At 37.0% G+C, this 26,242-nt stretch overlaps 1 protein-coding gene across 4 annotated transcripts in view; it reads left to right on the top strand.

Moving 5' to 3' along the window:
* Positions 1-1,590: 1,590 nt before the first annotated feature.
* LOC107096105 (metabotropic glutamate receptor 2-like) overlaps positions 1,591-26,242 on the top strand; it is a 49,476-nt gene continuing 24,824 nt past the window's right edge. Inside the window, exons 1-2 of one of the 4 annotated variants that reach the window (XM_015392610.1) lie at positions 1,591-2,209; positions 6,715-7,336. In XM_015392610.1, the coding sequence (XP_015248096.1) occupies positions 6,827-7,336 (510 nt within the window). In that variant the 5' untranslated portion in view covers positions 1,591-2,209; positions 6,715-6,826. Of the gene's footprint in view, positions 2,321-6,714; positions 7,337-26,242 lie in introns of all 4 variants that reach the window. The other 3 variants (XM_015392609.1, XM_015392608.1, XM_015392607.1) reach the window with 3 other exon arrangements.

The raw sequence follows: 26,242 nt of genomic DNA, 5'->3' as shown, positions 1-26,242 counted from the left end.
ATAGTCAAAAGTCAACATTATTGACCATTAGACATTTCTGCACACTTCCAATGATGAGGGTTTTCGTAGAATCAAGAAAAATCAACTTCACAATTATAACTGTATATAAAACCAGTGAGTACTGGTGAATAGTGAACTTCAGAGTAAATTATATATTTCTAATTACATCAGGACCTCTTTAACTCACCAGTTAATTACAAGAAACATGAACGCAAACAAAGAAAACATTACTTTCACTCTATGCTAATTAAAAGTAGTGGTAGGACATAATTTAAGAACAAGAATCATCTTAATTAATTACTTAGTTCATCAATAATAAGCAATCATATGACTATCAAGCAGTATTACTTTACACAACGGGCAACGTATTTTATTTCCATTAAAATATTGCCAATCTAGAAATCTAAAAAAAATCTCTATATCAATTATTTACAGGTATTTTTTTACCTTGTGTTTTTACAACATTGCTAATTCTCTCTTTCCAGATTTCTTATGACTTATTTAAGCAACTTCTGGTACGAGGTAAAGATAATCATGTCTTTTATTATTGTGTACAGACCAGCTCCTGTTGCAGCGAAGCACCTCCCAAACCATGACACCACCACCCTCAATAGTTAGTATAATGCATGCTCTGTTTTTAGTGTAAAACTAAACAGATTTTAGACTCATCTGTTATTGAAAAAATATTCCAAGAAATCCTGTCCTTGTCTACCTTTATATCCACCCTGATTTCTCTTAAAGAGCAGTGGCTTCCTTCCTGAAAACCGCCCATGAATTTTACAGTGATAAAGTGTCTTTATAAATGTACAGGTATATGATTTCATATCAATAGTAGCGAGAGTTTCCTGTAGGTCCAGTGGCTACATTTTAATGGTTTTGGGAGACTTCTTTCAATACTTTGTGGTCTGCTCTTTGGGGGAAATTGCTTTCACAGCCAAACCTGGGAATGTTGGATGTTGTTTTGAATGTCCTACACCCCTAGGCCTTTCCCCGGAGAGTGGAATTGCTGATTTCAAATTATTTCCTGTCATCTTTAAAAATTGTATATTAGACTTAGAAAATACAAGAATTGCATTAACAATTTTTTATTTTCTTCTTCTTATGGTTATATCTAGTCATTTTTGTTAAAAGTGTCTCTACTTAAGCTTCAGGCTCTGGTAACACATCTGTAAGTGTACAAAATACCCCCATGTTCATTGGGTAGAATGAGTAAAGTGGATGGTTTTATAACCATCAGATAATCATTTGGAATAAAGGCACCTTTTTTTAAAGTAGTTGAGACAAGATTTGTTGTGAATTGGGGATAAACTGAAAAAAAATGTAAAAGGAAAAAAGCAGAACGCTCAAGAACATCGGAGCATCCCCTCCATGAATGTGTCCCTTGGTGTTTTTCTTCTCCTCTTAGAGAAAAACTAACTATGCATTGTGCCTCTCAAGTTTATTAAGTGCCGCGCCACTCACCTCAAGTGTCATTCAGTTTTAATGAGATGGAGGTGAATGAGGACCCGGTCAACCTTCCTGTAGAGACCAAAAAAAAAAGAAAAAAAGAAAAGCAAAATAGATATCCTTTTCTCGTCAGTCTAAATATGTTGAACCGAAAAACGATCTGGTGTAATTGTTTGGGAATTCCCTCTCATTTTTACATAACTTGACATATTTTGCAGTTAAATCAACACGTCACCTTTTATTTTTTAGACCCACGAGAAGGTAGAAGCATGTTTAATGTATTTTGGTTGTTCGTATCTTCAGTTTCCCCGCTGCACAGTGGGCTCATTATTCTCGAGTGGAGAAACAATCGGGGTGGCCAGGAGAGATCGGCGCGTCATTATTTCTGTGGAGGCACAGAGGAAGGTTGCATCCAACTGGTCTTCAGCAGCATTTCTCAACTGCTTCTTTTTTTTGTTGACAACTTGAATCCAAGTAACTTCCCGACGCGTCCCCGCTGTATGCCACAGATCAAAGATTGTGGTTTCATTCTGTTTTAGAGCCCCTCTGCGGTCGGACAGGTGGGATCCATCTGGGGTTGCTGTGGAAGCGTCGTGAGTGATTTTTTTGTTTGTTTGTTTGTTTTCTTCTTTTCTGTTGTGAATGGAAACCCATTGAGCGGCTGAAGAGGCAGAAGTTGTGGGATCACCAGGAGGAGTCGGTGAGAGCAGCACTTCAGCACCAAGGACAGATCTTTCACAGCTGGCTGGCGAACATGCTGAAAGTAAGCAACATCTGGATTCGGTTCTGTTACATGAAGCCACACGGACTTTGGGTTAAGTGTACCGATACGCGGCTGGCGCAGGGATGATTTAGAGATCTACCTTCAAGAGGGGCAGGAAACTATCAAAAACATTTATTAATGGCTCCGGAGTTATAAGGTACATTTTCTTCTCACAGGGATTGCTGGACAAATCCGGTTAACCTTACTCATTCGTTGTCAAAACTTTCCAAACATTTCACTTTATTCTATTCAAATTGTTTTAATTCAGAAACGACAGAATAACATATGTTTGGTGGCTAACAGGCCTGGGAAAGAAGAAGGTTGCAACACTGGAAATACTATTTATTTGATTATTATTACATTATTTATATAGTGTAAAAATATAAATATTAGAATGGATGAGACTCTAAGCAAATAACACAGTGTCTAAAGCTGTTCATATTTTTAAGGAGAACCAACCTGTTGTGTCTCAGTCTCTGACTGCTGATCTAATTCTCCCCTCATAACCATTCAGGTGATATTTTCTTTAAGCCAGTGAAATGTGGTTTCTGGGAGTTAAATGGGCTGACAGCCCAGATCCCACCCAGCAGGTTTGGATGAAATTATGCCTCTGATCCATGTTCAAATGCAATCATCTGGCTCTTGGTCAACCACAGTTGCATCCTAATTCTTGCAGCTGACAAGTCCAGGTGCAGGGATATACTGAGTCCCTGCTGGAGATTATATGATAGAAATCATGGAAGAGGAATGATGGAGGATAGCTTTGTTTTGTTTTTTTGTTTTTTGTTACCGATTTCTTTGTAGTTGCTTTCAAAAAGACATATTTAGTTTTTTAATCTTTACAGATATTTAGACGTGGGATGCTTTTTTCCCTTATTCATTTTAATCAATGTTTTGATTGATATATTAATAATATTGATTCAACACTCAATAGTCTGAAGGATTCATGTGCAGTGAACTACGCTCTGAATAAAATGTCATTTACACTGAGAGGTTGAATAAAACTGGAAACGGTATAAAACCAGTCTCAGTTAATGTCAACATTTAGTAAAAATGAAAAAAATAAAAGTTTAGCATTAAAGATATACACATAAAAAATATATATTGTATTTTAATCATCTGCTCTTTGCTACTTTCTCCACACACTATATTTCGTGACAATCAAATTATGTCCTTTACATCCAAGTCACCCATCATCTCCAACTCCCGTCTGTTAGTCCTATCTTGCACATTAGCTGTTTTTGCTTAAAGATAAAGGTCAATGTCTTTGTGAAGAAACTCCTTTCTGTGCCGGGGCTGCAACAGACTTACATTAGCTGCTGTTTCAAAGCTGAGAAAAAGCTCTACTGCTTTTTTTCTCCTTTTTTCTTTTTGAACTCTCCTTTCAGAGAGAATATTGAGCGCAGGCAGCTGGAGAGCACAGTGACTTCATTGGCTGCTGGGTGTGAGTGTGTGACAGTCGTTTCAAGATAGTTTTTTAATGATGTTATCGAGAAGCTTCTCTGCAGTTGGAGGCAGAGATTTAGCTTAGCGCGGGTGTAAGTAAGCTCTAAATACTCCTCTCATTTAGTCAGTGTTTCAGGTAATTGGAGAGAAACATTATATGTGTAAATAAAGTGCTTGAGTATTTATTTGCAGTATGAGATGTTTTTCTGGATGTCGAAACTTGGTTTCGTTTGAATAGGTCAGCCTAATTGGCTTCTCTTTATTGGACCATTAATTCACCCTGTGACCCTGTCTTTCTAGCCATCTGCTCCAGCAGACAACATAGAGGGGCAATTAGACTTCTAAAATTGAACTCCTTAAGTTTTTTCTATCTTTGGGTTCTAATAACATGGTACAGAAATGCCATCCACCTGTTCTCATTGTTCAGAGGACAAAGCAGCAGCAGATCTGGGACTGCTTCAACATCACAAGCAGCCTTATGTTATTTGGTGTAATCTTTGATGGGCAGAGGAGTTATAGATTCAACAACAGCTTTATAGGGATTCCCATCCACAGCCATGATGTAACATTGATCTGGCAAAATATTCCGTGTTTTTTAAATAAATATGTTTCCTTTCTTAGTCTCCTAATTTTTAGTCTGGTTTGATGGTTAAACTGGTTCCTTGCTCTCGAAAGACATCTCTCAGTGTAAAAATATGCTAATTCACACGTTATCCACATGGTCTTATCTGTGTGTAGCGGCAAAAGCTGGTGTTTTTCTATCCAGCCTCTGCATCTCTACCCCCACCAACTGTGACGGTCTTCAGCTTCTATGACCACAGGAAACAGGACACATTCAGGTTGAATAAAGTCGGAGAACATAGCTGAAAACACTGGTGTCTTTTGTTACAGTCTTATTGATAGAGAACTATTAGAAATGCAAACATCTTTTACCCCAAAGAAGCTTAATTTTGTCTATCTACCTGTTTTAATTTCTGCTGTTACATCTTCCCTATGAAAACATTACATCCGATATCTGCTATGATAAATATGTTGACTCACATACCCAGGAGTTTTCATTTAACCGCTTGCATCGAACAGGTTTGCATATTTTATCCTGCCTACCTACCTGATCATACATTACATCCACGGCTCTCTGTGGTCAAATCTGTGAAAACTCACAACATGATAGGAAGCTGAATTAGAATACGTGTCTCAGTGCCCACTTCCCCCTGCAGTCCCACCCTTATTTTCTTTATCCACAATGTTTCTATGGCAACCACAGCCGTTGAGGTGAACCTCTGTCTATGTGTTATCTCAGTAGTAAAGCTTGCAGAATATGTTCTGTAGCGCCTTAACTATATATAAATGTTTGATGCGGACCACTCTGAGGACCCACTCATTTTTCATGGTCTGATGAAAAAAAAAAAAAAAAAATCAATATGGGTTTCACTTTAGAATGTAAAATGCATAAGCTTGATAGGATTTTGCCCCAAAAAAGTGTTGGCCTTAGTGGGTTTTTTTTTGTGTGTGCAATTACTTTTAAAAAGTCTCTTTTAATATCTGTGCCCTTTCACACCCAGAGATCGAATTTCTGAACTTCAGCATTAAAATCCCACTTAACACTGTTCCTAAAGATAAGATCTGTACAGTGCACAACTGCTATATCTTTTTCTCCAATTCTTTCACCTCTGCTGTGAAGCTCTGCAGCCTCTCTAGAGTTACAACATGTTTGTTTGCTACTTCTCTGCCTGGACAGGTTTAGTTGAAAAGATATATATCGGTAGCTTTGTAGTTGCATTGTAAAGTAAGGTGTTCAAAGTTTGAAGATTTATTTCATAACAACCCCTTCTTTAAACATTACCTCACATCCTAACGTATATGTAGTATGCCTTGGTTTAAAGTGTTTCTTAAATATGTTCTCTAACGATCCTCTGTGGTGTTCAAAGAACTGCTATTTTTATCCTGGCACTAAGTAAGACATGGTATAAATCCATAATAGTTAGGTAATTTTTGAATGCAGTAGGCTGCCATGAATTGCATTCAAGGGTATAAGAGTGTAATACAATGAATACAAATATAATCCACACTAACAAGACTTTCAGCTGTTTGTTTTACTATGTCTGCTTTTCAGAATCAGAGTCTGGTTTAATGGCCTAAGTTTCTGCACATGAACAAAAAGTTTTTATTTTGGTTCCATTTTTTTTTTCACTGTCCAGAAATTTAAATATTAATATGTACATTTTGTTACTGACAATCTGAATCTGTTTTTTTACTTCTAAAGTTTTTTCTATACAGCTTACACCAATGTTATGTAACGGGTTATAACCCGTTACAGTTATAAAAGAAGAAAATAAGGTTGAATTAGAGCAAATATGCATAGTAATGATCTCCTCACTCTGACTGTAAAGCGTTCAACAGAGAGACAGCCTGGGAGAAGAAACTGCCACTGTGGCAGCTGTTTTTTGCAAATAGCTCTCTGTGACACTATTCTGAAGGTAACATTCACTCTGTGTCCAGGCTGTGTGGATACTGGTGATCCTCTCTGTAGAAATACCTGTTCCTTTGCGCGTATTTCAGTGGATGTAACATCTAGATCTCCTAAATGTTACCTCCACAACCTTTAGTGAGCTGATGTCCAGCAGGTTCTTATCTCACCAGCTGATTCTGACACATAATTTGAATGAATCAGAACAATTCAGAGTGATGTGGAGGTGGTTAAATTCAGCTGGATTTGCTTCTGATTGAGGAAACTTGGGTTGATGATTTTTAAGAGCCAGGTAAACTCCATAAGTATCCTAAATTATTTGGGTAAGAGGTTAAGATGTCCCAGGATAAAATGTAGTCCTGTTTTGACTGCATCATTCCCTGAGCTGCACAGGTAGGCCTATGATCTCCTTTAGATGGTTCATTACCAGTTAATCAATGGTATGTTTTTTTTTTATTTCCTCTTCACATCTAAGGACAAATTTGGAATACTTTATCACAAATAATCCTAATACCATTAAGGTTCTGTACAACACTGTTATGAGGAATTTGCTTTTTCATTGATTTCTAATACTTCTCTCTCATGTTTTCAGGAAATATCAGAAATGCTCGGCTCAGAAGTCTTGAACGTATTCTGCCCTCAGTCCTTGTGAATCTTCATCCATTTCTTCTTTGAGCCGTTAAACCTTGGAGCCTGAACCTACCATGCTGCATTCAACACTCTGCACCAACTTGAGGGCCAGTTTCACCCTTTACTGGCCCTTTCACATGTTCCTGCTGGAGGTGCTGATAACCGGGGTCCTGCCGAGCATCTCCAGATTACCTCCTTCAGCCAAACACGAGATCATCATGGATGGGGACTTGGTGATTGGTGGCTTGTTCCCTGTGCATGAGAAAGGTGAAGGGATGGAGGACTGTGGGAAAATCAATGAGGAGCGGGGAATCCAGAGACTGGAAGCCATGCTTTTGGCGCTCGATGAGATAAACTCCAGTGATCGTATCCTTCCTGGCCTCAAGTTGGGCGCTCATATCCTAGACACCTGCTCCAAAGACACCTATGCTTTGGAGCAGTCACTGGATTTTGTCAGGGCATCGCTCACCAAGGTGCAAGACCCAGGGTTCATTTGCCCTGATGGCTCCAGACCCATCCAAAATGAGGTTCCATTGGCTATTTCTGGAGTTATAGGAGGATCATACAGTGATGTTTCAATTCAGGTAAGGAGACAAATTGATTGATTTCACATTTTCAAATATGTGCAAAAGAAAACGGCAAACTGTAGGAGCTCCTATAGGCTTTAGCCCAGCTGTTAATCATGAGTGATACTGGAAATGTGGTTTATTATTAACTTCTTACACAAAGAATAGGTGAAGAGTGAAACAAATTTCATTCGAGATCATTGTGTTCACTTATGAAAATGAAAAAAAGAAGTCACCAGAAAATGGCAAAGACATCTAAATGTAACCTTTTTAAAATATACTTGTGTAATTTCATAACCCATGAGCTATTTATTGGCCAGTTACCTTATTTATAACCATATTATAGCCATATTATAGCCTTATACAAAGTATAGCCTTATACATTATAGCCTATAGTCAGTTTTAAGATAAACCATTTAATGTAATACATTTTGACATTGTATCCTAATTGTTTCCTTTAACTTTGAAGTGTAAAAAGCTCTTAGAAAACACAGCTTATCAAAGAATTTTGAAGTAGAAAATGAAGAACATCCCTCACAAAGAGAGTCTATCAAAAAAACAGTTTGAAGAAAGAGGTGCTGATGAGCTCTGCAAAAAGAACATTTACAGAAAAATGATTACTGTGCAGGAGTGGTGGATCCTTTCTAGGGAAAAAAACAAGCAGCTTCAAGCTCTTCCAGCCAAATGAGCGATAAAAATGTAATTCTGGACTTTTAAACAAAACTGAAAGCTAAAGCAACTGTGGAACATTTTGTCTAAAAAAAAAAGCTAATTAAATGTGCACCAGAAATAAAGAATTTTGCTGTTGAGTAGCTCCCTATTAAGAGTTTAATCCATTTTTTTTTTTTTTAAAGTGCCAGATGATAACGGAGGATCGTTTAGGGAATAACAATTGCTTTGTAGATTTGATGACATGCAGGACTAATTGAAGCTGTTCGAAAGCTTTTTAAAAAAAATCTGAATTCCTCCTAATTTAAACTGTTTTGAGAATTAAAGAAGTCAACATTTTTGGAGTGATTAACCTACTTTTAACCTTATTTTTTTAATGCCTTTTTTAATTGCCAAAAATGCCTCCTAATGATAAATACAGCAGTTGATCCAGTCAGACTATGGTGTCCTGTCACTCTTCTTAAAATCTGCATTTAATTATCTTCATTATATTGACTGGATTCTGCTCTAATTATTCTCTGTGCCAATCATGTCCTGGTAAACAGATACATAAATTTGTAATAATTTCAAGTTCGTATAATTAGATTCAGCATAAATGTCAGTCTGCAGAAATTATGAGCTTTTAGCAAAGATTTGGGACAAACTTTGCCAACTTAAACTTTGACATCTCTCTAAAAACCCAGACTTTGCTTATTTATCATTTTAATTAACATATCATTGTCTTGCATGTTTACAGCACCTTTGATTTAAATATTCATTGATTTTTTTGTGATTAACATATCTCTGAGTTTAAAGGTATAGTGGAAGATTTTCCTTTTCTGGGTGGATCATCAAAATAAGTGGTCCTTCAAATTGTCAATCATTCTGGTGATATGTTTAAGTAAGTGCTCCTATTTGCTCATCCCCATTTTCACTTACCAGTGGTGAGTCTGACATAGTGGAAAAATTGCAAATCTTCTATCTGGAACTAAGCTTATATGAGTGATGCAAACGGCAACTTTTAAACAGAGCGTACACGAGGAGAAATGTGCTCGTGCACGCTCTCACATGCTTTTAATAGGCATTCCCTCTCGGTACAGGGTGGTGCATGTAACATTTTTTTGTGGAGCGGGTGGGTCTTTTCAAAAATTTGCGAAGATCCTTCAATATACCTTTAAGTATTAAGACTATGAGAATGCTCAGCCTTCATTTTGTTCAGATAGATCATGGGTTCTGTGGCTCAGAGTTGAACGCATTTTGGTGCAACATGTGCTCATTAACTTAGCAACAAAAACAAAACACCTTGTGAAGATGTTTGCCAAAGGTAGTGAGAGAGTATTATTATCAATGGTGAAATAAGTTACACAATGGAACTGGTTGAAATACCACTCCAAGGGGAAGGGCAAGTCAACCCAAAACAGCATAAAAGATAAAATGACTTTTTTCCATAAAAATATGTGCTCAAGAAATTTATTTTTGAAGACCTGACCTGTGTTCTAATGAAACTAAAAGAGAAGTGTTAAGTCCTAATTAGATTTAGAGAGAAAAAAAGAGGTCAGAAACACCATTCCAACTTTGTAGGTTTGCAGTACTGCAGCAGGGACTTCTACACTTCACCAAATAGGATGCTAGAAATTGTAGGAGAGGAGAAATGTGTTTGTGCATGCTCTCACACACATTTAATAGGCGCTCCCTTTTGGGGGTGAGTACAGCGTTGTGCATGTGCTTTTTTTTTTTTTTAAAGTGCAGAGGTTCTTTTTAAAAATTGGTGAAAATCCTCCACTATACCTTTAAGGACTAAACATAAAAAAAACATGTTAAGCAGCATCCAGTGCTTAAAGAATCAATATTCATAAACAAATTTCACATTGGCTGTGGTTGTATTTCAGAATTACATTGGAAACTGACCTCTCCCACACACATTCTAAAAGGATCTCATCATACTTTTTATTTCCCTAAAGCACAACTACTGCAGTAAAAGTTTTGGTTAGATGATGTAGGTAGAAATTATATGGTTAACTTTGCATTACCTCCACATCATAGCCCATTTTATGCAAGTCAGAGGAGCTGCACGGGGACACAAAGTTTCAATTCATATCCTTAAAGCTAAATGATTTGTAGACCAATTGTTGGCTTTCTCTAAATAAATGAGAAGGGTCTATATACTCTGGTTTCTTCTACACCCCATAACAACACTCGGGTTAACTGAATTGTTCTGAAGTTTATAAATTTTAAAGAGTGTAAATAGTTGATTGTCTCAACAGAATTATGTTTTGGGCAGAAAAAAAAACCCATGACCTATAGGCTTTAATTCTTGTCTGATAACTAAATTTGATTTTACTACAGTTTTCAAACATCTGTGACAATTTATGGTATATATCATACTAGTCTTAATGGAATGAGGTTCTTTTAATTCTCAAAGCCATATGTAACCGGTGATATGAATGTATGCTACTGTGTAGGACAGAGGAAGGATGGTCCAATCGATTATTATATCTACTAAGATAGACCTATTCGGAATAATTAGTCCTGAAATCAATACAGTAGCATTATTATTTTTAAAACTGGATTTGTTTTTTCAATGTCAAAAGTCTAATTTGGAATCAGTCACTTCTCTCTTATATGACACTATAAGAGAATATTTCAACAAAGACTAAAGCCTTTGTTGAAATGATGTAAATAATCTAAACTACATATTTCATTTAAAGATTTAATTTGAGCTGTTTTGGAAACTTAAATTTGGTTTCTGCATTGCTAAATACATTTCTGGTTATCTCTTTAAGCTTAATGCATCCTGCCAATGTTACCTAGTTGGAAAAGAAGACACACAATGACATAAACTAACATTAACAGAAGCAGGTATGCAAATATAAGATTTCTTTTTCTTTTTTTATTGGCAGCTTTATTTGATGCACATCATATATCAAATTTTTACCAAATTATAGAGCAGAACACAAACAACTGACTATCAGATAACAATTGGGAAAATAATGCAAAGGCTTCAAATAACCCCAATATTACTTAAAAAAACATTCATCTCTTGCACTCAGTCTATACTCACAGTGGTGCTTGGCTGATATGGAAACCAGCAGGACCCCTGCTGGCTTCTGTGGAGGTAATGAAGCAAACCTTCAACAGCTCTGACTATCATATAATCCTCATCATGTGACTGTGTGTGTGTCCATGCAGGGAGCTGCGGCACTTGTGTAAACTTCTAAAATACGTTTACAGTCTCCACACCAGCACATCTATTATTGATATAATGAGAGAGGTCAAGAGTGTTCAGCTGGCTGCGGTTGATGGGGGTGGATTACATCAATTCAGAAAACTGACTGAGACTGTTGATGGTGCTTTTTTTTATAGTTGATCTTTAGATCTGTTAGAAACCTACAGTACTATCCTCCTTTAGGATAGTGGGTATCTAACATCAACCTGAGAAAAGTTAAATTATTGTTTTGATTTTGGTTACCTTTAGGCATCTTAACTGTTATCACTTTGCATAGACCTGTTAGCATCGATTAAAAAAAATTACAATTTTGAAACGACAAATATTTGTTGGATTATGTATCCTAACACTGAATTACCAGAAAAGTGATGGAGTGATGTAAGTTTTCCTGGTCTGTATCAACTAAAGAGATGATTTTTCATACTGCTGGACAGCTTACCTGTAATAAAATTAGGCCACTACACTTTTCTAAAGTGAAAATATATTTGGTTGTTTAGAAAAATCACAACAATGGTTTAAAACTTCAGTTTGCATTAGTGAATTTCACAAATTCCAATCCAAATACAAATCACACTAAGAAGGCTACAGAAGTAATTTTGGCAATTGCTAAGAAAAGTATTGCGATAAAGTGAAAAATCCTATTCCCCTTTCTACAAAAATGTGACCTCCTGAAAATAATAATAGTGTGCCCCTAGGGAAAATAACTTATTTGATGCAGAAAAGAAGTAAGTCTTCTTACAAATGTTTGAAACCACTTAAGGTACTGTACATGCAAAATGCTGGTAAAGATTGTCAGTCATCCAGATCATGGTCATTCCAAAATAAGAAAATTAAAAACAATCCAATGGGCTTTGTTTCCAAGTTTGAAAACGTTTCGCTTCCCATCCAGGACAAAGGAGTGGACTCCTTCAACCGTTTCAATTAGCATGTTTTCAAAACAGAAACAAGGTTTTGTTGGGCTACTGTATTAAACCTTGAACTCAACGCTATTCCTGACATTTTGAATTGAAAAAGCTTCCTGGATGGGAAGCAAAACATCTTCAAACTTGGAAACAAAGTCCAGTGGATTGTTTTTAATTTTCTTTTTTTGGAATTGCATGCAAAATCTGCCCTCCCTGTTATTGAGCTGGTTTAGCATGGTTTTTTTTAAGAGCAGCTTATTGCTTATGAAATATATATTCTGTCTGAGATTTTCTTTTTTATTTTTATTTGTCTGGTTAGTTAATATGTGTAATTTGGTCCTTGTAAATAAAAAGTAAAATATTCAAAAGCTAAAGTTGGCAAGCTTTGAGCAGCATATCTGTTAGACAGTAACAGGTTGAGTAGAAAGCTGCTACAGTATACCCCTGTGGGGAATTTGACAAAGCAATGCAATCTCCTCTTCTTTCTGCAGATGTGTTACTCTGCATAATTTCAAAGTCCCTACACTAAATTCAATAAGCAGATCACAGTAAAAAAAACATGAAGTTGAAAACAAACCAATCATGCTAAGCAGTTTTAATGTATTAGGTCACAGATCTGCTCTCCTAATTGAAATACTGAACTGATGAGTAAATTGTCAAAACTTTATTAACGACATTTGACACAAGGAATCACATGATAAGGAGGTTTATATATCAACAAGATATCTTGCAGATTGTGAAATATAGCAAGACAAAAATCCCTTTTTAATTAATTTGGAGATGAAATAATATTGATTGAAGTTATATTAAAAAAATATATAAATATATAAAAAAATTTGGTTTCTGTTGCAGACACAAAACATTTTTTCATTGGTTTCTTCTTTTTCTTTTATAATATTTCTCTATATTTTAATGTTAAGCAATCCGGAGGATGATGGTCTGTGTTTTAATTATAGCTTTAAATAATATTAACAGTTTTTAGGCTCAAAAAATATTTGCATTGATACAAGTCAGATCTGATAAAAACGGAGAACAATATTAAATTCTGTGATATCCCGCCAACCTTTTTTATTATAAATTCATCAGTACAGCAGGTTGCATTTATCTGGCTGTTTTTCTCACTCTTCCAAAAATACCACCAGCTCTCTTTACTTCTTTCTGAAATCTGCGTAACACAGTCAGCTTTTTCCTTTTAGAAATCCATTTACTTTGCTTTAATTAACATAAGAAAATCATAAATATAGGCAGAATTTCCTTTAAATGCAGACAAATGGATTATTTAGATGTGGTAGCTATTGTGCAGTTTAACAATGTTTGCTCGGTTGGGCTTTACTAGAAACAGATCTGACTGGGCTCGCTCAGAAGGACATTGAAAGCTTAGGTTTGCACATACTTAGCACCTGAAACTGACCTCATGAATTTGCCTCTGGGTGTCACAATATAAAGAGATGCAGGGTAACAAGGTATAACATCTTGTTAAGAAAACAGTTGAAAACAAACTTTAATGAGTGTTTATTCTTTATTTCTGTCATGTTTGGTTTAACGTGTCTAACCCACATGCAGAACACTCAGAGGCAGGAGAAAAGTTCAAAGGTTTATTAAAGTTGAATGTACAAGTTTTATGATCAGGTTCAAGTGGGGAACTCGTCTGGTCACGAGTGGGTTCTGAAAAGGTACACTGATTTATCAGATCCAGGAAGGGAATGGACTGGTCACGAGTGGGTTTTCTGCAGAGGAGGACAGAGGAGTTAGTGGAGGTCAAGGTATTCTGCAGGATTGAGAGTGTGCAGGGCTGTGCCTGTTCTGGAGTAGAGCAGAGCAGCTGAGGGGGGGAACCTTGAGGGTCCAGAGGCTGTCGGCAGGCTGAGGGCTAGGCCGAGGCAGAGCCTATTGAGTGCAGGCAGATCACTGATTAGAGTTTCCTTCCAGTATCTTCTGAGAGCGGGCAGGCAGATCTTTGACAGGAACTGTTCTCCAGAGTTCTTCTGAGAAAGGACAGGCAGATCAGCGGCAGAGAAACTCTTCAGGGTTTCAGGTTTCAGGCAGGTTCAGTCTAGGAAGCAGAGAGGAGAAAACAGATCAGGTTCTGGTTCTCAAGGAGTCAGAGTTTCAGACAGGATGGTTGGCTCAGGCTTGCTAACCGTTACTGGCAAACACTCTGGCACTGGAGAGAAGCCCTCCACCTCCTTAAATATGGATCTCCTGATGAGCAGATGAGAGACAGGTGGTGCAATCAGCTCCGGCTCCAGGAGATCTTGTACGCCCTCTGGTGGAGAAAGTGGACAGACCTCCAGATCCCAACAATTTCTGCTGGCATTTATCTAACATAATTAAAATATCTATAATTTATTTAGTTAAAACTAAAACCACTGAATCCAATTTGAATTGCATTCATATACTGACCTTTGCTATAATTCTTAAAATCTAGTAAAATTGAAAATATATTACAAAAACCCTCACTGTTATTATGTAGAAAATGACTGTCATTTTTTCATTAATTGAAAATTTATATCAATATATGGGACTGATTTGCATACAATATTTAAAGATGTATTTTTGGTCTGACATACCTTTTACATTCCTTTTCCTATCTTTTCCCTGTGACGGAATGGCGCCCTGTCCATTACCTTGCCTCTCTCACAATGACCAGAGATAGTCTCCACCCCCTATGCAATGTTGTAGGACTGAAGGCGGATTTATACTTCGAAACCAGGTCGTCTGCATAGGTGTCACAGTGAACGCAGAGACATCCCCACCCCCTGCCGCAGACACTCTGCTGCACCTCTCCCAAATTGTAGGTGACCGTAGACAGTGCTGCAGACCGGAGGCCTCTGATTGGTCAAATCTACATCCGCTCTACACTATCCATATTTCCTGTTTGGTACCTTACCAGCTTGTTTTGTTTGTATCGTGGAAAACAACTCGTGAAGTTGGACCAGCTAGGGGAGCGAGGTGCGCGAGTGCGCTGGGACCCTTTTTCCACCTGGATCCCTGCTCTTTTTCGCCCTCATGTCCCTCCGTTGGTGCATAAACTTGCCCCCACTTCCTCACCGCCCCGCCGTATCTAGACCCACAGATAGTTCCTGATTGTCCCCTTTTGCGTTGTGTCGTGGAATAACAAAGCACAGACCACGCTTCCATATTGAGCATAAATCAATCCGCGTCATACCTGGGACAAGCTAACTGTGACACACTGCTGCGAGAGTATAACCAGCCTTTAAGCATCAGACGATGGATAATGGATAGATAGCCCTGCTTCATAAATGTTTTTTTTTTTATTTGCGCTTGGCAAAATGTTGGGTTATCTTTACACATTAGGAATAATTATCCTGCAATCAGAAGATGTGGGTTCAATACCATTTTCTTTCACCAATTGTTAGTGTGCCTATTGGAAAGGAAATTAGACATACATTGACTATTACTTTGTTCATCATTTTGTACATATATGTGTATTTGACTGCTGCTGCTGGAATCAACTTTCTTCTTACACACATGCAGATTTTTTGCCAACTCCTCATCATGTTATCCTGAAATAGAAAACATCAGATCAAATTTTTTCCATCTGGGAATTTAAAGTAAAATCTGGAAAAAATTACTAATAATGTGTCACCAGATTTAGATACTGCATGCATTTTATTTTTGTGTAAATAGGATGATATAATGATATTTCATGCAAGGAAAAACTGTGAGAATCTCATATTGTCCCATGCCTAATTGGCACATAGGATGGAAATGGGAAGAAATTACTTCCTGTCTAGGTTGAGTGCTGTAGCCAGAGTGTGAATCATTGTTGGCTAAGTTTTTGTAAGTCTGCACTGATAAAAGCGTGATTTCAGCATGTTTAAGCTCAATGGAGACTCTTGACAGGCTGAATTGAGGATACCCTCTAGCATATTAGGATAGTTTAAAGCCTCCATTATCACAAACAGGGCTTCCTCTCACACACCTATAGATCTCCCACTTCTATAATGTTTTGTTAAGTGGTGTGTTAACAAAAGACCAGCATGTTTTTTGCATATGTCTGTGTGAATAGTCTTTCAACTAGCTCAGACTTTGAAAGAAACTCATCTTTTGTGAGTTTCCTTTTCCATTTTATCTGAATAAATACCTCTTCCTTCACTATGTGAAGAGACTTTTTGTTTGGCGTTCCCTTCCTGGCATTAAAATGGACAGAGCTGTGAGAGAACGGCTTGAAGCCCATAGTTGTTTTTTCTTTAGAGGTCACTGGTTTACACAGTCTGTGTTTGTCCCAGTGAAGCACTTTGTGAAGATGAAGGGCATCATAAAAGTGAGAAGGACGAGTGCCAAGGGCCATCCTGTGGGAACATTGAGAAGAGCAGCTTTTCCCATCTGTGGGGTTGCTCCTCTGTTGGCTGGCAGGGATGTGTCCACCTGCCTGTGACAAGGCCAAGGATGAGCCATGGCAGCAACAGTGGGAGTCCAGCCTTCTTCTCATTACCCACAAAGGGATCTGCTCAAAATTACCCCAGCAATGTTTTGGAAGCTTCCACAGTCATCCTGTAGTCTAATACACTTTTCCATCCTTGGTATTTATTTTCTCCAAAATAGCTTTAATTGCCATCAGGGATGTTAGCAGTATAAACCAACCAAGTATGATGACTCAGAAGCTTTGGCTGCCCACACGTTTTACAGCTATGAATTTAAACCAGGAAAATAATAAGAGGAAGAACAATGATATAATTTTCAGCTGTAGTCCAACATGCTTCAAGGATTACTAAAAAACAAGTATGAGAGGTCAACCTTGAAATCTACCTGTTTTTTCCCCCTTAGAAACTACACAACAATGACAAAATGGCTTAGAGCCATATTTTCAGTATTTCTGGACATAAAAGAAATACAGTAACAAGCTGTTGATGGTTTTCAGGCAATCGGAAAAAAATAAGACATATTGTGGTCTTAATGATGGGAGGAACAGCATCCTTTCATATATACCGTGTTTTGCAAAGTTCATAACCATTATCAATATCAAGTGTCTTTTGATAAAATGAAGTTGTGGGTATTCCTAAATGATAGTTTATACAACCACCCAACCCCCCCCCACTCACACACACACAAACACATATATATATATATATATATATATATATATATATATGGCTCAGGGAGGACACTCTGACTCTGACTCACCATGTGATGCCAATTGGAGGTTCATTAGGTCAGATGAACGTAGACATGTTGCTGTTTCAACAATCAGGATTCAGGAGGAGTTTGCCAAAATAGAAGAAACAAGCCAATGGCCCGACTTTGAAATTTTTTTAATCAGTGAAGCAACGATTGTGATTTACCTGTCCCGTAGAGACAGACTGCAGGACGGACATCACCTTGATGACGTGGCTTTGTGGAAGTGCAACATTAAAGCCAGAATAAGGCTGGAGTTTCACTTCGACAGAGCCACACAGAACAAGGAGGATTTTTTTCAGCTGTGGGGTTTAAACAATATTTTATGTACTGTGTGAGATGAAGGACACCTAAAATTTAACAAGCTCCTCAATTAATAAATTTTAGCTGTCACTTGTTTTTACAGTAATAGTAATTTTTAATTGACACTTGTTTTACGTCAATTGTTTATAGGTTTTGAATTGTCTAAATAAAGTGTTGTTAAAAGTAAAAAAAACACTCAGGAGTCCGACAATCAGGTCATTAGCAGGAGTCTGGAAAACAATAAATATATGTGGTAAAATCCAATACTGAACATTAACCTGAACCAACCTTCCTTAATTGAAACATGGTTATAGCAGCATCATGCCATGCTTTCATTTTGTAATGACAAAGGAAGGTTGGTGGTAATTGTAGTTTGGAATTTCACAAATGGAAAAATACTTTTGATCTATTTTGGCAAAGTTTTAGTGCTCTTGCAAGGAAAAATGAAGAAAAATTCCTCCTTGTAGATATGCAGAGCTTTTAAATACATACTCCAAAAAAGCCTTGCAGGCAGCTGTAGGCTAAGTACAGGGAAAGGTAGCATAGCAAAATATGGAGGCTGAACATGGAAGTCATATATAGATTTTGTAAAAACGGTTAAAGACATTTTTTTCCTTCAATTTATGCACTAACTGTGTTGGTTTATTCAATAAAATCCTGATAAAATGCATTAGAGCCCATGCCATATTGTGATAAGGGATATTAATACCTTTGCGAGGCATTGTAGTCAGATCTTGTCTTTATGAAACATAGTAGCCTGAGCAGAAGGAGGAAGGAAATCTGAGTAAACCAAGAAAATTAGACTACCCCTGTCATACCGCCAGGCCCAGAGTGGCTAACCGGGGGGGACCTGAACAATTCCTGGTGGGATGGTCTTGTTTTTGGGCTGCAAGGGCTGTTGTTTTTTTGTTTTTAAATGCTGGTGTTCAGCCATGAGTGGAACGCTTGCGCTGCTACCTCCTTCCCTGGGCTACCTCCCTCTACACTGGCACCTTTTTTTTTGGCAAGTAACACGTCAGATCAATGGTGTCTGAGGCTGTGTCTGAACATCTTTCCTAACCCCTGCATAGAGCACTATATAGTGGTTACGTAGTTTTATACGGCTGTGTGAATGTCTAGTGGATGAAAAAGAATTGGACTCAAAATTCCCAATAATGCACCTTATGAAGTATTTTGGATCAATGGTCATTAAAAGAGCATGTTTAACCCAGAATGCTTTGCAAAAGTTCAACCCAGAGGTGAAATGGAATATTCCGAAATAAATTTAAATGTCTTAATTAAGTTCAAATGTGTTTTCCATAATGAATATGCTAACATCTTTAAGATTATTATTTTTTATGTGATGCAGGTCCGAGAGAGTCAAGGGAAACTGGAGCAAATGGGTTTTATTAATATTTTCAATTATTTTATTTCGCTTAAAGGTTTGGATATCTGTGGACACTTATTTAACCAGAATTTTTATTCTAATATTGTTGAAGAATAATGTATCGAATTTGCACTCTTGTTTAAATAAACTTGCACTTTGAAGTAACCGTAACATGTATTAGAAGGATTTTAGGAAAAAAAACAGTGAAGAAAAGCCTTTAAAGAACAATGTGATGTATTAGACTTAACCTGTAAGTATACAATTACATATTTTTCATAATAATAGGTCATTATATTTAGTGGGCTTGTCTGAGGCGTGAAACTCCAGTCCTAAATTAGTGCCACTCCGGCGCTGCATACCACGGTGAAGCCTGCTGGGAAAGCATTCAATCATTTGAGGTGATGACATCTGTCCTGTTATAACCTGAAGTTTAATATTTTTGGTTCGCTGTGCTTTATTAGCTCTGCTGGAGTGTGTTACAGTGGGGGAGGAGAGCTTCTGTCTTTATTGTGTTTCTGCCTCTCCAGAGTTATACAGATGGTGGAAGAAATCCTGCTTTGGTGTTGACTTCAAAAGGCCCTCATTTATTGCGTGATGCTATCCTTGAAACTGTTATGCTGCCACATTCAGAAAGCACATTGCTGCTCTCTAATTATTGCATCTGAATATCATTCAACATCAGGGAAAACATTGTAATGACTGAAAGGTTGTTTGGAGTCACACAGTTATCATAATATGAGTTTATCTGTTTCCGGATGCAATTCAGTAAATTTTTCTCTCTTAAAACGGTTGTTCTCAGTATGGCAGGTAAGTCTACATTCACAGCCTGAATCTGTTATTAAGGATATACTACTGGTGTTATAAAAGTAATGGACTTTATTGCTAAATTAACATAGTTATATTTTTTTAACAAGGGGCTAGAATTAGTGTCTAAATCCTTTAAATGAATAAAAATAAACTCCTCGGAACTACTTGAAAGGTCGATGTGATGAGTTTTGTTTTGCCAGTGGAATGAAATAACAGAGGTTTAATTTAAAAAATTTTAGGTTGTTGAAATAGACCCTGAAAGCTAGTTGGATTACATTCCTTTCTCCCATCCCAGTTCATTGCCAAGGAGAATTTCAGACTCTATTATCAGGCTCTCATCAGGCAGCTGTGACCCAAAGACATGAATGCTCCCTGTATATGATCAAATCTTTGGAAAAAAAAAAATCAAGAATGGTCCATATCTTTAAGTTTGTTATCTCCCCAAATGACATACATCATTGTGATTTTATTTGCAGTTAGAATATTAGTTTGACATTATGTTTAAACCTCAGACACAGTATATGCATAATATACACTTGAATAATACTTTTCTCTTCTAAAAATTCTTAAATATCTTTTAAGTGTGATGACAACTGAAACATATCAGTCACTGTATTAAACATCATTTCCAGTAAAGAAGACAAAACTGAATCTTCATCTCTTAAAGGGGTCATTGAATGATTATATAGGGTATTTAGTGCTGATCCTTAAGGTCTCTGAATAGGGTGTGTAACATTGGTTGGGCTGAAAATGGCATATTTGCTGTTCTATGAGCCCTAATACAAGCCTGGTTAAAAGCCCCTGAGTAAAACGACAGGTTTTCTTCCTTTTATGGTATGCACAGGAATATTTAGATGAGCTGTGCGCTGATTGGTTGGTTTACCATGAGTGAAGCTGCTGAGCAAAGACGCATCATAGCAACAAGCAGTCACTCACTAAAACATCAAATTGTTGATATGGTAGGGTGACGTCCTCTTTTTCCTGGACATGTCCTACTTTTCATACCTAAAAAAAATGTCCAGGGGGAATCTTAATATCATCTGGGATTTTGGTCGACTACACTGCAGCAGAACCGAGCCGTCAGCTCCAGGGCTGGTCCGGGAACCCCGGGGGACTGGGGCAGGGAGCCAGTGGGGGACGGACCAACCAAACGTGACCCGGTGACAGTAGCCCCGAAGCTGATGGCACAGTTCGAATGCCCGGTCCGGGCCAGTCAGCAGCCCAGCTACCCTCAGATACCCAAATCTGGTCACCATAGACATGGTATCATTGCTATCAACAGCTTAGCATCTTAATAATACATACCTACAGCTTACGGTTGTGATGGCCTTACGGTCGGAACAGCCACTCGTTTCAGTAAAAGAGGTTTAGCAAATCCTGCTTTGAACTGTCCAAGATTTTGAAAGCTGTCTTCTGTAAAATTCTTAGAGCAAATGAACAGCTGAGCATCAGACTTTGCAGGAACCTTCTGATAGACAAAAATAATCCATGCCTGTCAAGTCTTCCGTTCCTTGGCAAGATTGTAAAAATGTTCCCCTTTCTCTGTGCAGCCTAGAACACTGCATTTACGCCCATGGTTCTGGCTCATTTTCAGTAGAGAAACTGTCTGCTTTGTAATTCTTTTAGCAGTAAACCCAACTGTAGGCTAAACAACTAAACTGGTGTCTTACATCTACCTCTATTCATGAACCCAGTGAACCAGTGGGCTGGTCTGTTTGTCAATTTTGGGGTGTGACAAAAGTACAGGCCAGGACCAAATAAGGCAACATCCCCGAATTTACGTCAATTCGTGGCTTTGTTTGCATTCGCCCGTTTTATGGTGTAAGTTTAGAATTATGAGATTTACAGAGAAAGGTGTTGATGGGGTTTCAACTCCTCTGTACGTCCATTTTACCCACTGAACTATCGTAATGCATCTATGACAATGTAAACTCGGTTTTGCATTCTATGACCCCTTTAACAAGGTATCCTTATGAATGTGGCAATTAAAGACCATCCTTGTTTAACTGTCCTGAAGTTTTGCAACTTGGTGTAATGACAAACAAAGCCGGTGCATTTCAAAGTAAAATGATGACAGAAAAGGATTGTGCAAAGATTACACAAGCATGTTAGGTGGAAGATAAAAATATGGTTCCCAAGGAAACCAATGTCTGGATTTTACTCAGCTATTAAACAATGTGCTGCTTTCAAAACACATCTTTAAATGTCTCTCAGTAGAGGAAGTTAAAGATCAACAATGCTATAAACTCACCACTAAAACCAGATATTAACGTACACTTTATGAAAAGGGCTTTGCATGTTTTCTAAATAACTGCTTGAAATCTGATTGAATTTTTATCAATTTAGTTCAGTTAAGATTAACTAAATGATTTCTGTTAGAATGTATGGTTTTCATATTTGTATTGTTTATTTTAATTATGTTTTCTCTGCCAAGATAGAACCTCCTACTGTAAAAATAAACCATTATGATGGAAAAGACAGCACACTGAGCATAGCAGATCAAATTAATAGGTAGGATGTTGTGCTATATTATCTATTATATGCAACTACAAGTCATGTAGTGAGTTATTCACATGCAACAAACTAATAATTTTGAAATTCTGACTTTTATAAGCTGCTGCAAAAAGGGGTTCTTTAAGTTTTGACAGAAAACATATAATGTCCAGCATTAGAAAATCTAAATAGTCAGTTAGGGTATAAGCTTTTGTATAGTCTGTATATTAATTTTAACATTATTACAAAAATGTAGGCTGATTTTGTCATTCTGGTATTATCTCTTGTTTCTTTGTTTTCCTGTAGATGGGGGATACCATTTGACAATATTTGACAACTTATATAAAGCTGTGTATGTTCATAATATAAAGCTGACCAATTATATGTTGTTACAGCAGAGCTGAGCTGAGCAGATGCAGTGGATGACATCTAATGAATCTACAGCAGAGCTCAGCCTGACAGGAACCTTAGGGGTATACAATGGACTTTCAATGTTGAATAAGAAAAATGACATGACATACGAGTATGAGACTTTCAAAGGTTGCATCCATCTTTTAGTTTTTCATAATACTTCTGCATGAACAATAAACTGAGCTACTATTACAATCATCTTACCATTTAGTTGCCCAAATATGCTTTCTGGTCTAAAGCAAGGCTTAGTGGCTCATTTGTTCCTGTTATATAAAACACCAGCAACCTTTACCGTTTCGCTGCAAGGACTCATTTTAAAACTAATATATTTCTGTTGGAGGTTTGTGCCAGGCGAGGGGGAAAACAATCTCTTTATTGTCTTTTATGAAAGGGAATTCCATATTTCTATCACTTTAACTGGATTTGCACGCAGGGACAGCTGCTAAAATAACGGATTCAAATTTGAATGACAGGAGCATATAAGATATTAAAAATTATGAATATTTACAGCCCCCCCCCTCCGAGTATCTGTCTGTGAAATAAGATTGTTAAAATAATCTTCAACCGTTCCTGGGTGTTTAAAATCAAAGAGAAAAGACATTGCAAAGGCTTTCATCTGACTTATTGCTTCAGTAATCACACTCCCCGTATTCAATATTAGTCTCCATATATTAGCAGCTGCTCCCTGCATATAAGCAGGGGCTCTGATATTGCTAAGAGACTCTGCCTGGACAGAGGAAACACTCAGGGATGAGAGTAATATACATTTCTAGTGTCACTAATGAACCTCCTGAATAATGGAACCAAAACAAGACATCAAGTTTAAAGACAGTGGCCATAACTAGAATACAACATGTTATTTTAATAAGGCTATTATTTTTTGATAAATATTTCCAAATATTGTGCTAAATTAGGACACTTGCTGCAAACTGCAATGTCTTCTACTGTGGTGAATCTAAAACCTTGTGAAGCCAGGATTTAAGTATTTTTAGAGTCACCATGCAGTGTAATCAGATTCTCCTTAGCTAGTCTTTGCTGTTGCTTTGTGACAGAATAGGAGGGAAATACTGAATGAGGACAAACAGAAGGCGGCTGTCACACACTTCAGTGCCATTCTGAAAGGTTTGCTGTCAAGCTTCTTCAGGAATATACTGAGGCAGACATTCCTGCGAGAGGAAACTACCTTATTATGCAAGTATGACTTCCTGAGAACTGCTGCCATGTTAACTGCCAGTAAACATTATGTTAGGTTAAGTTAAATTGATGAAAATAAGAATATACATATTACATATTTCTTAACATATATATTTATTTGATTGTAATTTAGATAAAGATTTTACTGTGTATTTGCTGTATAATAATCCATGTTTTTTTATTAGAAACTGAAGACAAGGAGAGATTTAGGAAGCCAAGAAAACCTACACATGGTGTTCATATATATTAGTGCTTCAAGAGATATAAAGCAAGTAATAAAATGCATGTGGATATATAAATATAATCATGTAAATGGCTTATAAATGGTACATGGCCTGTACTGATATAATGCTTTATCAAGTCTGTCATAGACTCAAAATCTTGGAGCCAATATTCAAAGCAGACAGATCTGGATTAGTTCAAAACAAGTCTTTATTGAACACTCAATGTGCGGCTGCTTGTCAGCTGGAGCAGATAAACCGGATCCTCTGTAGGAACAGAAACTCAGGTCAGTGACTGATAACAACTAAGAGAAAATAGTCACTGACCTGGTTCAGAGTGGAGCTGATGCTAGTCGACGCTGAGGGGCAATGAAGGGAATGTTCAAAGCTGAAGTCGTAGCAGAACCAAATTCACAGACCAGAAGATCAGAGAGCCGATGAGGTACAATAGGGGAATCCAAGCAGAGGTCAGAAGAACAGTCCAAGTTAGGTGAGCCAGTATAATCCAGGAATCAGTCCAGAACAGACAGATTAACAGAGCAGACAAGGGCAAAGCAAAACTCAAGATCCACAGGGCAGAAACAGGTCACAATCAGATAATCAGAACAACAAACAGAATGCTAGAGTTACTCTCACCAAACAGCTTGAATAATCTGGCACTGGTAGCTGCTTCTACTTTTTGTTTAATGGCAGATTGCAACCTTAACTTTTTTTGATGATTATTTCATATCTATATCCATCTATATATATATATATATCTACATATATCTTTATGTCTATATTTATATATCTATATCTACATCTATATATATCTATATCCATACTGCATTTCCTTTATCCTCTCTCCTATTGTTCCTATTAATCCTTTCAAATTCCATTCCCTTCATATTTGTCTTGTTTTTTGTTTTAATCTTATCCTTTCTTCATCGTATTTCCTACAATATAATAAAATATGTTCAAACAAATCTTAGCCTTGTTAAAGTTAGTCTCCTCTCTTCTATTCTTTCTAACCACACACTTGGCACTAATAGATTTCTGTACACTATAATAATTTCTTCCACATTTATCCATGTTCCATCTATTCTGCCATTTTTCCTTAATTTCTTTTTTTAATTATTGTCTCAGCTTCTCCTTCCTCATACGGTATGTTTATAATATTATTTGTTCTGACTGATTTTTTTAGCTATTTGGTCTGCTCTTTCATTTTCATTTACTCCTACATGGGCTGGAACCCAACAAAACTTTACACTTATATAAAGCTTTTGTATTCTGAACAAACTTTGATGTATTTCTAATAATAAATCTTCTCTGTCTGATTTCATATTTTGGATACCGTAAAGAGCTGCCAAAGAATCAACACAACAAACCACTCTAGCCGGTTTTACTTCCTCTATCCATTGTAATGCTATAATTATTGCCATCATTTCTGCTGTATATACTGACATCTGATCAGGTAATCTCCTCCCAGTGCTTACCTCCATCATTGGAATGTATATTTCTATACCTACTTTTCCTTTATCATCTTTAGATCCATCTGTATATATATCTAAATAGCTATAATTTTTAGTTCTTATATAATGATTTGCCATTTGACCTCTCCTTCTGTCTACCCAGTCTTTTTTAAATTTCATTATATTAAAATCTATCTCAACATTTGGAAATAACCAAATAAGGATATTACTTATGGGTCTAGGTGAATTAAACCATACATTTCCTATTTTATATTCTTCTGATTTACTTTTATTATCCATCCAAAACCTTTACTCCTTTATAACACTTTTTTGCTATATTTTCATTGCCACATCCCTGTAAACGACACCAATATGTAACCATAAGCTGATCTTTCCCTAAATCTAAAGGCTGGTACTGGTAGCTGGAAAACACGCAGTATATATAGGAGCTGGAAACAGGTGCATCAGATTAGCAGCGATGAGAACCCAGGCAGAGTTAAACAGGTGAGTGGAATGAGCAATCAAGCCAGCCACCAGTGCCAGGATCATGACAGTCTGAGGACTTCAAAGAGTGTCACGCTACATTCAGCCAATTACAATTCACAAACAACCATAAAAAATAAATATTCATAAAATGCAATATAAAAGAAGAACGTTTTGGCAATTCAATTTAAAAACAGCCTGCTAATAAAAATGTCTTCAATGTGGAATTAAATTGAACTTTTTTCAATATAATTCCCAGAGTGAGATTACTTTAGAAAGT

Source organism: Cyprinodon variegatus, unplaced genomic scaffold (assembly GCF_000732505.1).
Source record: "Cyprinodon variegatus isolate N-32 unplaced genomic scaffold, C_variegatus-1.0 Scaffold599, whole genome shotgun sequence".
In the NCBI taxonomy this organism is placed as follows: Eukaryota; Metazoa; Chordata; class Actinopteri; order Cyprinodontiformes; family Cyprinodontidae; genus Cyprinodon; species Cyprinodon variegatus.
The sequence above is the reverse complement of the archived record's forward strand: the minus strand, read 5'-3'. Positions and strand labels throughout refer to the sequence as shown.